Source organism: Bufo gargarizans, chromosome 6 (assembly GCF_014858855.1).
Source record: "Bufo gargarizans isolate SCDJY-AF-19 chromosome 6, ASM1485885v1, whole genome shotgun sequence".
Lineage (NCBI taxonomy): Eukaryota > Metazoa > Chordata > Amphibia > Anura > Bufonidae > Bufo > Bufo gargarizans.
The window spans coordinates 287,005,418-287,020,159 of NC_058085.1; the positions used below are offsets into that span (position 1 = coordinate 287,005,418).

The 14,742-nt window shown below is 40.5% G+C and overlaps 1 protein-coding gene across 1 annotated transcript; it reads right to left on the reverse strand.

The window, feature by feature from the left end:
• Positions 1–13,307: 13,307 nt before the first annotated feature.
• Positions 13,308–14,000, reverse strand: BHLHE23 (basic helix-loop-helix family member e23). Its single transcript, XM_044296005.1, has one exon. It carries the CDS (start codon positions 13,998–14,000, stop codon positions 13,308–13,310), a length of 693 nt encoding a protein of 230 aa, XP_044151940.1.
• Positions 14,001–14,742: the final 742 nt, after the last annotated feature.

Below are 14,742 nucleotides of genomic sequence, written 5' to 3' on the forward strand. Positions count from 1 at the left end.
ATTCTTTTATGTAGGGGCAGAATTATAGTAGCTTTATTGTTTTACATTGGGGCAGTATTATAGTAGTTATATTCTTGTGCATAGGACAGTATTATAGTAGTTATATTCTTGTGCATAGGACAGTATTTATAGTAGCTATACTCTTTTACATTGGACAGTGTTATAGTAGTTATATTCTTGTGCATAGGACAGTGTTATAGTAGTTATATTCTTGTACATAGGACAGTATTTATAGTAGCTATACTCTTTTACATTGGACAGTGTTATAGTAGTTATATTCTTGTGCATAGGACAGTGTTATAGTAGTTATATTCTTGTACATAGGACAGTATTTATAGTAGCTATACTCTTTTACATTGGACAGTGTTATAGTAGTTATATTCTTGTGCATAGGACAGTGTTATAGTAGTTATATTCTTGTACATAGGAGACTGTATTAGGAGGCAATAATAAAGCAGTTATTTTCTTGTACATAGGGGAAGTATAATAATATATATTCACAAGAACCCTATTGTGGAGGAGCAGAGTTTTAGATTACAATTGTATCTTAGGCTGTATTTCAACAGCTAATTATGCTGTCGCCCCCCCCCCCAATAATTGTTAAAATTTAACCTTTATTATTTATCATTAATATCTAACACTATTAATTCAATGAGAACCTATGCTTTAAAACTTCCAGGGTGAGCGGTAGTTTATGAGAGATTCTATACACTCTTACATAGAGTCTGTGGCTGCCCATTAAGAATTACCTCATAAACAGAGGGATTAAAAGACCTAGTCCGCGTTAACTTAGACTCATAGACTGCCCAGCCCCTGAAGACGCCGGTTCACTCGGTGAAACATGTCGGGGGGCAGGTTCTAAGTTACAGTTTTAGCTCAGGTAGTGAGCGCTAGAGAATGAATATACTTAACAGAGTTACACAAGAGAAGCATCTGTGGGGGCGCGCAGCCACAGAGTCCATGTAAGAGTGTATAGAATCTCTGATTAACTACCGCTCACCCTGGAGGTTTTAAAGCATAGGTTCTCATTGAATTAATAGTGTTAGATATTAATGATAAATAATAAAGGTTACATTTTAACAATTAATTGGGAGGGGGGGGGGGGGGGACAGCATACTTAGCTGTTGAAATACAGCCTAAGCTACAAGTATAATAATATTCTTATACATAAGTGGTAATATTATAGTAGTTATATTTTTGTCAGTAAATTATTTTATATAGGGTGCAATATTATAATATGTATATTCTTGTATTAGTATTCTTCTTCATAGGGCTCAGTATTATATTTTTGTACTGTACATAGGAAACAGTATTTATTAATTATATTCTTGTATATAGGAGACAGTATTATAGTAGTTTTTATTTTATCTTATCTATGGACAATATAAGTAGTAATATTAGTGTACATGGGGGCAGTATTATCATTATATTCTGGTACATAGGGGGAAATAGTATGGTTGTTAAATTCTTGTACAGTACATAGAACCTATGTGATACTGTGTGTTACAGCAGAGCCGACACTGCTCTGTTAAATCTACCCTGTGGGCCAGGCCCACCTCCCGCTGATTTTCCCTGGCAAGATCCGGCTGCCGGGCCTGCAGTGTGGTCTTCGACAGGCTGTGACCTGCTTGACAGTCTGCCTCATCCCTGTACCCCCAGGATACGCGTTTCCCCTTCGGCTCTTAAAGGGCTGGCATGTGCATTCTAATCTTCACCAGCCAATGGCTAGCAACCATGGGATACTTCAGGCGTCTTCCCCAGTGGGCAATAAGGTCACTAGCTTTCTGGTTTCTTGCAAAGTTGTTGTTGCTGTTGTCTGCCTGTGTACCAGCATCTGTGCGTTTCCTGACTATTATCTTCCACTGCCTGACCTTTGCCTGATTTTCCGTATTGACCCTGCACTGCCTGCCCTGACCTTGGTTCTGTTTCTTGTATTCACAAGACCTTTTCCCAACCTGACTTCGGCCCGTTACAGAGTACGGATTTGCCTGATCCTTTGCTGCCCCACACAGGTGTCCCTGACCCCATGGGTCTGCTGCCAACCACACTGAGACTATTCCAATAGGTAGCGGTGTGATGGTTCCCTGCAGTGAACTCCACATCCTTGTATAGGTGTTAAAAGATGAATATCAGGGGACTGCCAGGATAATGGTGAAACCGGTTGGTTGGCACAGTGGTTCCATGCCCACTCTTGTAACACTATGGGGAGATTTTATCATTCCCCCATGTCAGTTTTTTGGCATAAATAAGTTGCAAACCTTGTAAACCTATGTACTTTTTAATCATCATTCACCTAAATTTAGGTGCAAGTGGTGTTTCTATGCTGCCCTCGCCACTTTCCCGAGGAAGCAGGGAGGGGGCAGAGCATAAAAGAAGACTGAACTCTACACCAACGTAGATATAAGTTTAGGTGTACGGACTGCCGGAGGATGTGTCTAATTTATGACTAGGGCTCATCAGCACAGGGGACATCATAGACTGGGCTGAAACGCTGGTCTGTGATAAATACCTCCCTATGTCTTTAGCAGTGAGTTCTGTAGCAGTGATGTTAATTTCTGCTGTAACTAAAGCTGCTCTTTTATTGCTGCTGAATCTGGAGTCATCGGATCCAAGTCTCTTGGCTTCTGTGACCACCCGAGACTGGAGATGTGGCAGCTCGGCAGATCAGAATTGACAGACAACAAACATGGTCATAAAAATGACAATCCAGTGGGTATTACAAACACTTAAAAGTGAAGATGAAATAGATGACTATCCAAGAATGTCTCCGGCAGAACGCGGGGCACATCTGACTGACTGGCTGCTGGCCAGGACTATGATGGGAGATGGAGATGAAGAAATTGTGTGATGTGCATCATAACTGAGGAAGAGCTCTGACATTTATGACTTGCAAAACGATAAAGAAACTGCATATAAACTTGAAGAAATCTAAATCTATATCTATCTATCTATCTATCTATCTATCTATCCTCATATATATATATATCTCACTGCTATCTGCTTGGTATAGACTAGAAGCTTAGTTTATAAGTGTACCACACTTGTTTAAGGGTCCATAACATGTCCTAATCTCCAGACAATACAAATCTACCATATAATTGTATCATGTCTGCGCACTTTCTGTAATTACAGGTCTGGATGGTCAGCTCATCGGTTTTGTGGGATTGGTACTTTCAGGAGAGAGAACTTTGCGGGATTAGCAGAGATTTAATCATGCACATTTGTAGATTGTGCTCTCCGTCATGTTTCACTTTAATCCCTCTTCTGGTTGGTAGATTGACAACCTGGACATTTATGATTATGGCAGGTGGCCAGTGTGGAACCCGATAGCAGATATGTAAGCTTGCATTAACCCTTTCTTTTCCATATTATTTTTCAAGGCTGTCATATTAAAAGCAAAAGTGAAAAGTAAAAGCAAAAAAAAGCTACTAGAGCTACTTTCACACTCGCATTTGGTGCGGATCCGTCATGGATCTGCACAGACAGATCCTTTCAGATAATGCAACTGTATGCATCCGTTCAGAACGGATCCGTTAGTATTATCTCTATGACACAATCTGGCACAATAGAAAACTCATCCGTCCTCCATTGACTTTCAATGGTGTTCAAGACGGATCCGTCCCCATTGACTTACATTGTGTGCCAGGACGGATCCGTCTTGAACACCATTGAAAGTCAATGGAGGACGGATGAGTTTTCTATTGTGCCAGATTGTGTCATAGAAAACGGATCCGTCCCTATTGACTTACATTGTGTGTCAGGATGGATCTGTTTGGCTCAGTTTCATCAGACAGACACCAAAACACTGCAAGCAGCGTTTTGTTGTCCGCCTCCAAAGAGGAATGGGGACGGAACGGAGCAAAACCGATGCATTCTGAGCGGAGCCTTTTCTATTCAGAATGCATTAGGGCAAAACTGTCCCATGACGGATCTCACAAACCGAAAGCCAAAACGCCAGTGTGAAAGTAGCCTAGGCCCTGTCCACAATTGTTTTAGAGTAGGGATGGCCAACCTGAGGCTCTCCAGCTGTTGCAAAACTACAACTCCCAGCATGCCCAGACTGCCTACAGGTATCAGCCTACAGCAAAGCATGGTGGGAGTTGTAGTTTTACAACAGCTGGAGAGCCACAGGTTGGCCAGCCCTGTTTTGGAGCTTGAGCAAGTTATAAGGTGGGCTGCCATAGTACCAACTGAAATTGGTAAAATAGTGTTCCCTGAGGGATTACCAAATTATGTTCTTTTAGTTTAGAAGACAGACGACGTCCGAGGGAAGATCTAATATAAATGTATACATTTATCATGGGTCAGTACAGAGATCTCTCCCATCATCTATTTATCCCCAGGTCTGTGACTGTGACAAGGGGACATCCTCTGCGTCTGGAGGAAAGAAGGTTTGTACACAAACATAGAAGAGGATTCTTTACGGTTAGAGCAGTGAGACTATGGAACTCTCTGCCTGAGGAGGTGGTGATGGTGAGTTCACTAAAAGAGTTCAAGAGGGGCCTGGATGTATTTCTGGAGCGTAATAATATTACAAGTAAGACCCCATGCACATGAATGTATTTTTGGTCCACATCGGATCTGCATTTTTTGCGGATTGGATATAGACCAATTCATTTTAATTGGGCCACAAAAAATGTGGACAGTATATTGTGTGCTGATAAGGAGAAAACCAGCACTCCAATGGATTGCTGAATGATTCTTTTATTGGTCACTCATGAATACAGTGACGCACGTTCCGGCACGTACATGTGCCAGCTGTACACTCATTATTTGACAAAGGCACGTGTATGTGCTGAAACGCGCATCACTGTATTCATGAGTGACCAATAAAAGAATAATTCAGCAATCCATTGGAGTGCCGATTTTCTCCTTATCCGCTTATCTGGGGTGACACCCGCTGACCGAGCACCCACAGTCTAATGCAGTGCCGCCCGACATCTTCCCATAAGTATATTGTGTGCTGTCTGCATCCGTATGTCTATCCCGCAGCCCCTCGAAAAAAAAAAAAAATAGAACATGTCCTATTCTTCTCCATTTTGCTTCATTTTGCAGACGTGCAAAATGGCAAAATGCAGGATGTGTTTGTGGTCCATATGAACTTGCACCCCCAATAGCTATATTATTGTGACACACAAGAAACTCAACCACCCCTCCATTCAGAACAGATTATCTGTGATGGATTTTAGGTTCCATCATATACTTATTACTTTCACATCTCTGCCACTAATTTCTTTTTGGTGTTTCTCCCTTTTTCTAGAATTTGGTTCCATAGGCCATTTACTCCTCTCCATTGTGTCTTCTATCTTACAAACCAGGCACTACTACCTCCAATATGTCTACTGCTGAGTGATGAAGATCCTTCATATGGCACCCTTACCTCTTATCTATATCCCCTGTGTTTAAATCATTGGTCTTCACCCCATGACTCTTTAGGCTGTTTCGACAGGTTGGGAGTTGTAGTTTTACAACAGCTGGAGAGCCACAGGCTGTGATTTCTAACATTTCTAGATCTTTATGTCTCTTCTATGCTTTCTATAAGAGCTACACAGTCATTCTCTAATTCTTTCCCAACATGAAGATATTGTGCAGACTTGTGAGAACGCTCTCGAATTCCTTACTTGCTCGATGGCCCTGGAGCTGTGGATTTCACCCACCCACATGTCATGCTGCTCTCTGGAGAACACCACAGATTGAGGCACAATATGAGGAAGACGTCTCCGGGCAATGTGAACACAACCAAGTGCAGAACACTGATTCACTGTAATAGTAATAATCATAAGAACATGATAATAATAACAATAACCGTAATATTATAAATATTTTAGAATTGGGGTGCCCATCTGAATGGGAAATTGATAAATATATAATAGTAATATTGATGATTAAAATAATAAATATTTATTTTTGTATTATGTAATTATAATACGTTGTATTACTGTTATATTACTATATTATTGTTTTGAGTATTATGAAAAATAATAATTATTATTTGTTACATAATAAGAATAAAAATACACAATGTTCTTGCCATCTACATATTTATATGATCTATTTCAGTCACAGGGTTTACAACTTCATATTTTCATTTCATTTGTAGTTTACTAGTTTTAATTTACAGTTCAATTCTAAGTTTAGTAAACACCCCTGGTTCTACCTGGAAACCATCAACAAGCTGATTTTTATGGACCTGTTTGACCCCAATGGATATGTTTGGTACTTGTGAGTGATTTAGTCAATTTGGATGATTTTGGTTTTTTAATGAGCCAAATCTTTTCTAAGTGTTCTCATTCATAGCAAATAAAAAAAAAAAAGGACGTAGTGCCAATTTAAGACAGCAGTGCTAGTAAAAGAATGGTGGATATCTCTGACAGACAGAAGCCCAATCATGTTGCATATTAAGCCACGCCCTTTCAGCTAGGCCACACCCTTTTGTTAAGCTTACAAAAGGCAAGGTAGCTTCATAAATAGGTCTAAAATTTCATGCAGCATTATGCTGTGGAAATGTGTCAAACATTTTAAAATTTTACTACAAGTTCTACGCTCAATCACATTGGTGAATTGACCCATTGTGTGGAGGGTTAAAAAATAATTACAAGAAAGAAGTAAATTGTAGGAAAAAAAAGGAAAAAGTACCTGAAAGATGAAGAATATAAAGGTTTAAAAAGTTAACTTGCAAAAAAAGGTCAGGATCACTGGAGGCGCTGCCAAGGTTCAGATGAATAATATAGTCCTGACGAAGGGGGCAATCCAGCCCCAGAAACGCGTAGACTACCTGTGAATAAAGATACCTTACATCAGCTATACCACCTCCGACGTATTATTCATCTGAACCTTGGCAGCGCCTCCAGTGATCCTGACCTTTTTGCAAGTTATCTTCTATACCTGTCATTTTCCCTGGGAGTAACACAGAGGACCACAGCTGCAGCCTAGGATAACCGCCCACCGGTCGGGATTCTAAATAACCGGTCAAGTGATCTACAGCAGTTGTGACTTTTCACAACATTATCCGGTAAGCGCAATTGTGTTTTTCTAAAATTCATTTGCAAACAACTAATACCGTACATGTGGCGCCTCTTTCTTCTTATTTGTATCTTTACAAGGTTTAAAAAGGGGGAGTGAAGCTGCAGGCTAAGGATTGCAGTAAAGGAGAGAGGGGGATGAAAACATAGACAAAAGAGAAAATGCAAATTGTAGACAAAGAAGAGTAATAAAGACTGAAGAAAAATGTAAATCCAAAAAGATTATTGAAAAAAAACAGGAAAGAAGCTGAAGGCTTATAACTACATCAACAGAAGGAACAGGGGGGAGTTTTAGCTAAATGGAAGCTCAGTGAAAAAAAATGGAAGGAAGCTGTAAACCTTAGTAGGTAAAAGAAAGAAAAAAGGAAGCTGTGGACCAGAGGGGGTAAAAGTGGAAAGAAGAGGAGGGAAGCTGTAGTCCTAAGAAGGTAATAGTAGAAAGAGAAGAAAAAATACGATATACCTGCTGTGGTAATAGTAGAAAAAAAAGAAGGAAGCTGTAGCTCTAAAGAGCTAATACATGAAATGAGGAAGGAAGATGTAGACTTAAGAGGTAATGGTAGAAAGAAGAGAAAGGAAGGTATAGACCTGAGGTGGTAATAGTACATAGAAAAGGAAGGAAACTCTAGACCTAAGGATGTAATAAAAGAAAGAAGAGAAAGAAGAAAGCTGGAGACCTGAGGTGGTAAACCTGGAAATAAAAGGAGGGAAGCTGTAGTGTAGATCTAAGGAGGTAATAGTAGAAACAAGAGAAAAGAAGCTGTACACCTGAGGAGGTAAACATGGAAAGAAGAGTAGACGTGAGCAGGTAACAGAAATAAGAGAAAAGAAGCTGTAGACCTGAGGTTGAATAGTGGGTAGAGGTAGGAAGGACACTGTAGACCTAAAGAGCTAATAACTGAAAGAGGTAATTGTAGATAGAAGAAGAAAGAAGCTACAGACCTAAGGAGGTGACAGTACAAGGAAGCAATATGTAGACCTAAGGGGGTAATACAAGAAAGAAGAGGAAGGCATCTTTATAGAAATAAAAGTTTATTGAGAAAAGCAAGATGGAGGATGGAGATAATCAAAGAAATAAAAGCTGAAGACCTAAGGAGTTAAAAAACAAAAGAAGTAACGACATAAGACATAAAAGACGTAACGACATAATAGATGACAGAAGAAGAAGAAGAAGGAACATGTAAACTTACATGTAATAGAATAGAAAACAGTCAAGAAAGGAAGCTATAGACCTAAAAGGCAAAGAAAAAGAAGGAAGCAAGTAGGCCTAACAGGGTAATAAAAGGTAGAAAAGGAGGGAAGCTGTATATCTGAGAGGGTAATGGAAGAAAGAAGAGAAAAGTAGTTATAGATTTAGTGTACCTTTAAGGAGATACCTGAATAGAGAAGATTAAGGTTGTGAAGCAAGGAAGGCAACTAAGAGATAAGATTAAACAGGTAATAGACATAAAGAGCTAACTGACAACTAAATGGAGCAAAAAAAAAAAAAAAATCAGAAACTATGGATGAAAAGGCATGCAAATAGCAGGAAGGAAGATGTACTGTATATAGAAATGGTGTTATTGGACGATAGAGTGAAGCAAATATAGCTACATTTACAAGAACATAGTCTCATTAAGGAAAACCAAGCATACCAAGAAGTAAAAGAAGACAATGAACAAGTCTGGGGATGCATTATGTAAAGTAGGATTCTGGAAAATAAATATCCAAAAGGATTAGAAGGGAAGGGGGAAAGGAGCAAACAAAATGAGCTACTGAATGAAAAAATTGAGTTCCAGAAGATAAGAACATCATGCTGATGAAATGAGGTTCCTGTAGAAGGAAAGGGCCAAGTGTGAAACAAAGGAACAACAAACAGAATAAAGTGAACTCCTGTAAAAGACACTTGTGTTCAGTATTCAGTACAGTATTAGTAGGAACTGACTAAGGGAATTTATGAAAATGTTCTGTAATGTTCTTAAGATACGTTTGCGTACTGAGGTTGAAGGGACATAGACTGTGAGAATGTCCATAGCATACAATGTAAGAATATCTATAACATACAAGCTATGAGTGTCTATAGCATGGAGCATCAGAATGTCTGTAGCATGGTATGTGAAAATGGCCAAAACATGAAACGTGAGAAAATCCATAGCATAGAATATTGGAATATGTACAGTATGTTACATGAGAATGTCCCTAGCATAGGGCATGAGAATGTCCATAGCATGGAATATGAGAATGTCCATAGCATGGAATATGAGAATGTCTATAGCATGGAATATGAGAATGTCCATAGCATGGAATATGAGAATATTTATAGCATGCTGCATGAGAATGTCCATAGCATGGAATATGAGAATGTCCATAGCATGGAATATGAGAATATTTATAGCATGCTGCATGAGAATGTCCATAGTATACAAGATGAACAGACAAGAAGATTCTGAAAGCAGAGTAATTACTGTATAGCATTTGATGGAGTTTTCATACAGTAGGTGCCTTTTTTTTTTGGCCTCCATAAACTAGAAGGTCAAAGAACGGGGCTTGGAACATGTCAGGAGTGATAACATTAAATGTTGTCTCCCTCCTACACAAAAGACGCCTCAGTAACATCTTGATTAGTCATTAAATACCAGAAAGGAATCAGGTTCCTGGACAAAATCCTTCTTCTTCCAATTAGCACAGGATGGAAGACAGCTCTGGAAATCGATTTAATAACCTTAACTGGTCCCACCCTGGGTGTGTGACAGATCTTTTGAGACATGTCCCTGCCCTGGGCCCTACACATAACGAAGAAGCTGCTAATGAACACAGAAAGAGTTCCAGTGCTTCCTGTGTGCCTGTGATTTCATATAAGTAGCACAAGCAGGATCATGGTGGAAGACGCAGGTCCTGTATAGATGCAGCAGAGCTGGGTTTGCATTTGGATCCATAAATGGACATTGTGAGTCACAATCCTAAGTAAAAAAAAAAATACCATGGTACACTAAATTACAAACTTAATCTCCCATTGTGTTCTACTCCTAAAGTACAACCATGTAATATGGGTTATGAACATCTCATCATTGTGGGAACAATGAGAAAATATTACTTCTGGCTCATGGTTAAGGCTAGGTCTACACGACGACATTTGTCGCGCGACAATAAGTTGCGCGACAGATAGGGCGCAACATTTGTTGCGCGACATTTTTTTCCACTAATGTTGCGCGACAATTTTTATAATGGCAGTCTATGGTGTCGCACTGCAACATGCAACATGCTGCGACTGCGATGTAACAGTCGCAGAAAAATCCATCTCGAATGGATTTTCTGAGACTGTTGCGTCGCAGTCGCAGCATGTTGCATATTGCAGTGCGACACCATAGACTGCCATTATAAAAATTGTCGTGCGACATTAGTGCAACAAAATGTTGCGCGACAAATGTCGTCGTGTAGACCTAGCCTAATAGAGGAGGTTCTTGTGACACAAGTGTGTGGCGTTATTCTTATCATCACACCTCACTCTACATAACCGTGCACGCTGTGGTCTCTTTGTAGATTGTAAACTATGGCTAGTACTGAACCTAGGACTCGTTTGTTAGGTATTTGCAAGAATTATATGTTGCAACTCACATGAATTCTTATGTAAAATTCTATCTATCGGTCTATCTATCTATCTATCTGTCTCATATCGGTCTATCTATCTATCTATCTATCTATCTATCTAATATCTATCTATCTAATATCTATCTATCTGTCTGTCTCATATCTGTCTATATATCTATCTCAAACCTATCTAATATCTATCTACCTTTCTCATATCTATTTATCTATCTATCTGTCTGAAACCTATCTAATATCTATCTATCTATCTATCTATCTATCTCATATCTAATATCTATCTATCTATCTTTCTCATATCTAATATCTATCTATCTATCTATCTCAAACCTATCTAATATCTATCTACCTTTCTCATATCTATTTATCTATCTATCTGTCTGAAACCTATCTAATATCTATCTATCTATCTATCTATCTATCTCATATCTAATATCTATCTATCTATCTTTCTCATATCTAATATCTATCTATCTATCTGTCTCAAACCTATCTAATATCTATCTATCTGTCTGAAACCTATCTAATATCTATCTATCTATCTATCTATCTATCTTTCTCATATCTACCTATCTATCTATCTATCTATCACATCTATCTTCAGTCTACGATATCTATGATCGTATTCTAAGCTCAGATGGTCAGGATCTTTTCTGTTATCATGTTATTGCCATTTTATTTTATTTCCAACTGTCACTCACAATCCATGATAAATATGGAATGAGCTAGGACTGGTTTCAGAAAATAAACATCACAACACCAAGGGTGTTTCCATATATCCCAGTCTAATCACCATTTTAGCAACAATTTTCTCAAAATTGTAACAAAACAGCAATTTGACCATGATGTGAGAACAGTCTAATAAGGGGAAAGGGTCCCCTAATATTCAGTCTACACCCAGGTAAACCAGCGATAGCCTCCCAACATTTACAACACCTCAACTTCCCCACATATACTGATATGGTGCATGCTCTGCCTTCCAGTGTGTTATATACAGTATATACCATATACACCATGTAATACATATTGAAACATATGTAGCAGGTCCATAGTGTTTCTTTTGATGAGAATGATAATTCACCTTACTGCAGTAAGTTTTATCTGCAATCCTATGGCAAAACCAGGATAGTTTATAGCAATGACAAGATGCCATCATTAATCTTAGCTTTGCTACATCTGGATACATATCCCATTTATGGACCTTTACTATTGCATTGTGGTTCCCCTGAATCCAATACACCCAGCTTGTTGAGCTCCATACATTATATAAACATATACACCTAACCCTGCTTTATCTCCCAAACTGCTATAGCTGACAAACTCAGCTCTGCTTCATTTTTACAGTATCTGTGTCCAGAAGCAGCAGGGCTTCAACTTTCTCCTTCTGTTTCACTTTCCCAACTCACTAACTCTCAGCTCTGTAGAAAACCACTGGTTTCTTATATCACAAGGAAAGGTGCCAAATGACAAACTCAGCTCTACTGCATCTGTTTATACACTAATGAGGTGGATAGTGGACACAAGGGGGGTCTCTTTAAATATACTAATTAAAATAACATTTTCCTTTGTGTATGCATGTAGATGAGTTGAATTTGTCATGCACAGGTTTCCAAAGTTCACATAATGGGGTAAACAACAATAACAAATATTGATGTAATACAACCCTGGCATTGTCCCAATAGATGCAGTAGAGATGAATTTGTCATGTGCATGTTTCTTTTTCCATACATATAAGTTCAGACAATGGAGTAACATAGGGTAATAGAATGCTACCATGATAGTGTACCACTAACTATAACTATCAGGAAGATAGCAGAGCTGGATTTGTCATGTGGTCAGCTTTAGATATAGTCCTGTGAAAAACTGCACATAGTGATGGAAGGAAACATTCTGGCACATGACAAACTGAGCTCTGCTACCTGTATATGCAATATAGACAATACTGTCATTCAGCTATTTGGTCATATAATACTAGTATTAGCACTACTACTCCTATTTTCATCAAGTCTCAAAACAATATTAATAGTATGGCACAAATTAGAAGCAGTTTTGATTATAGTAATTTAAAAATAGCAGAATTAATGGAATTAAATACTGATTAATATGTAAATGACTTCATTAGACTTATGGATACCAAGCAAACACCCAGGAGACCAGATGGGCTAAATGAACAAAGTTGCCCTATGGCTTGAAAGCCTGGTAGTGTTCTCTGCTATCAGCCAGGACTTGAAGAATGGGTGAGAATCTGTAGAAAGTGAAATCCTTTATTAAATAAGATTTGTTGAATGTAATCATTATAGAGCTTCTTCCCACCTTTGTCTACTATCACCCTCATTATGGCCAAGATCATTACCATCATCATCTTAACTTGGTGGAAGCTAATGGTCTAGCTTCCCAAACATAAAAAAAAGCAAGGATCCAAACGTTCCATTAATTGACATCCGATTTATTAGCGACACCCCCCCCCCCCCCCAACCATATCAGAAAATGTCGCCTGATGCGACCAGATCTAGATGGTTCTGCAGACAATGGATGGACAGCTCTGCTCATGGTCTGTGGTTGTGATGATGATGATGACCCCCTCCCCCCTCAATCCCCAGACACAGTTTAATGGAGGGTGAAATATTACCGAGAGTCCTGAGTAGGTGATGGGACAATGATGGGGGTTGGTAGTCCTGGGCATGATCTACATGAGAAGGTCCATCAAGGTTTGTCTGTGCAGTGTTTGCAAAGGCTGGAGGTGCCAGCAGGAAACGCTGAGCATTTCTCAGGAGTGCTGGGCACATTTGTTCCAGGGTAGGGGTACACTGAAGATTGTCCAAATGGAGCCAAGGAGCTGTTGAGGGAGCTGTTGATGGTCTGTCCTTGGTTTAGATAGGCCACCAGCCTCCTCATCTCCTCCAGGGCTTGGGCCTGCATGAGGATGTAGTTCTTGGCAAGGAGTAGGGTGGCAATTTTGGACAGTTTTCTGACTGATGGGCTGTGGGCATAAGGGATAACAGATCTGAGTCCATCCAGGGCATCGTTGAGGTCGTGCATCCTCCGCCGCTCCCTGGCATTGATGCTCAGTCTCAGTGAGCGCTGCTCCTTGGGCTTCTTGGTGATAAGTTTGCCCTCATGGTCATAGGATGGGCTGCTCTTTGTAGGGTCGAAGCTGTCCTCGTCGTCTCCAGTCTGGTCATCGCTGCTGTCCCCAGACCTGTCCCTGGAGCTGGGGTTGAAGTCCAGGGCTGGAGGTCCTCCTGCGTAATTGCGCGCTGCTTCAGCACCACGGAGAGCTCCGTAGAAGGTCTGCCCATAGGACTGTGCCAGGGACATGTAGGCATCAGCCGGGACAGATTTCAGATCAGCCATTCCCTGTGCAGCCAAGTGAGCAACTCCCTCCCCGACACTCATAAATACATGGACCAGAAGGGTGTGGGGGGCAGCTATGGGCAGCAATCTTGCACTGTGCCAGCTCCAACAAAACCCTTCTCTGCCCACTATCAGTCAGTGCTCTCCTTACTGCCAGTCTCACCTTGAACTGCTCTGCCCACCGCCAGCGTCACAATGCACAGTTCTGCCCACTGCCTTGTCCACTGCCAGCTTTACCCTCATCTGTTACATCCAGTGCCAGCCTCACCAGTCACCAGGCATGGCTCTGCCCACCACCACCAGGCTCTGCTGACACCACTTCTTATGACTATGCCAGTCTGTTATTCTACTACTTCTGCAAAAAGTCTCCCATGAAGAGCAGATGTGCAGTGCAAACCTCACCAGGCACAGCTAGTGCCAGTCAGTCTTACACAGCTGTGCTCCGGCTAGACTCAGGATAAGTGCATTGCTATACCCCTGCCAGCTGCTACCCCCAAAAGCTTGCACTTGCAGGCCTGTGCCCTGCTTGCCAGTCTGTGGAGCAGGGAACCCGCGCCAGTCACTGCTTATATGAGAAGGAAGTGTCCTCAGGGACTCTGCAGCCCCGACCAATCACTGCATTGGTGCCTGGTTAACCCTTTCACAGCTGGCCAGCGGAGCACACAGTCACTAGCCCTTGCCTAGCACCATGCTGCATGTCTCTATAGTAACTGTGCCTCAAAGAACTGGTGCCATGGATCTGGAGATCAGCTTGACTGGGTGGCACCTACATATTCAATGAGCA

Excerpts from the sequence above, each read along its gene's own strand:
- BHLHE23 (XM_044296005.1), bottom strand. The coding sequence starts at position 14,000 with ATGAGTGTCGGGGAGGGAGTTGCTCACTTGGCTGCACAGGGAATGGCT.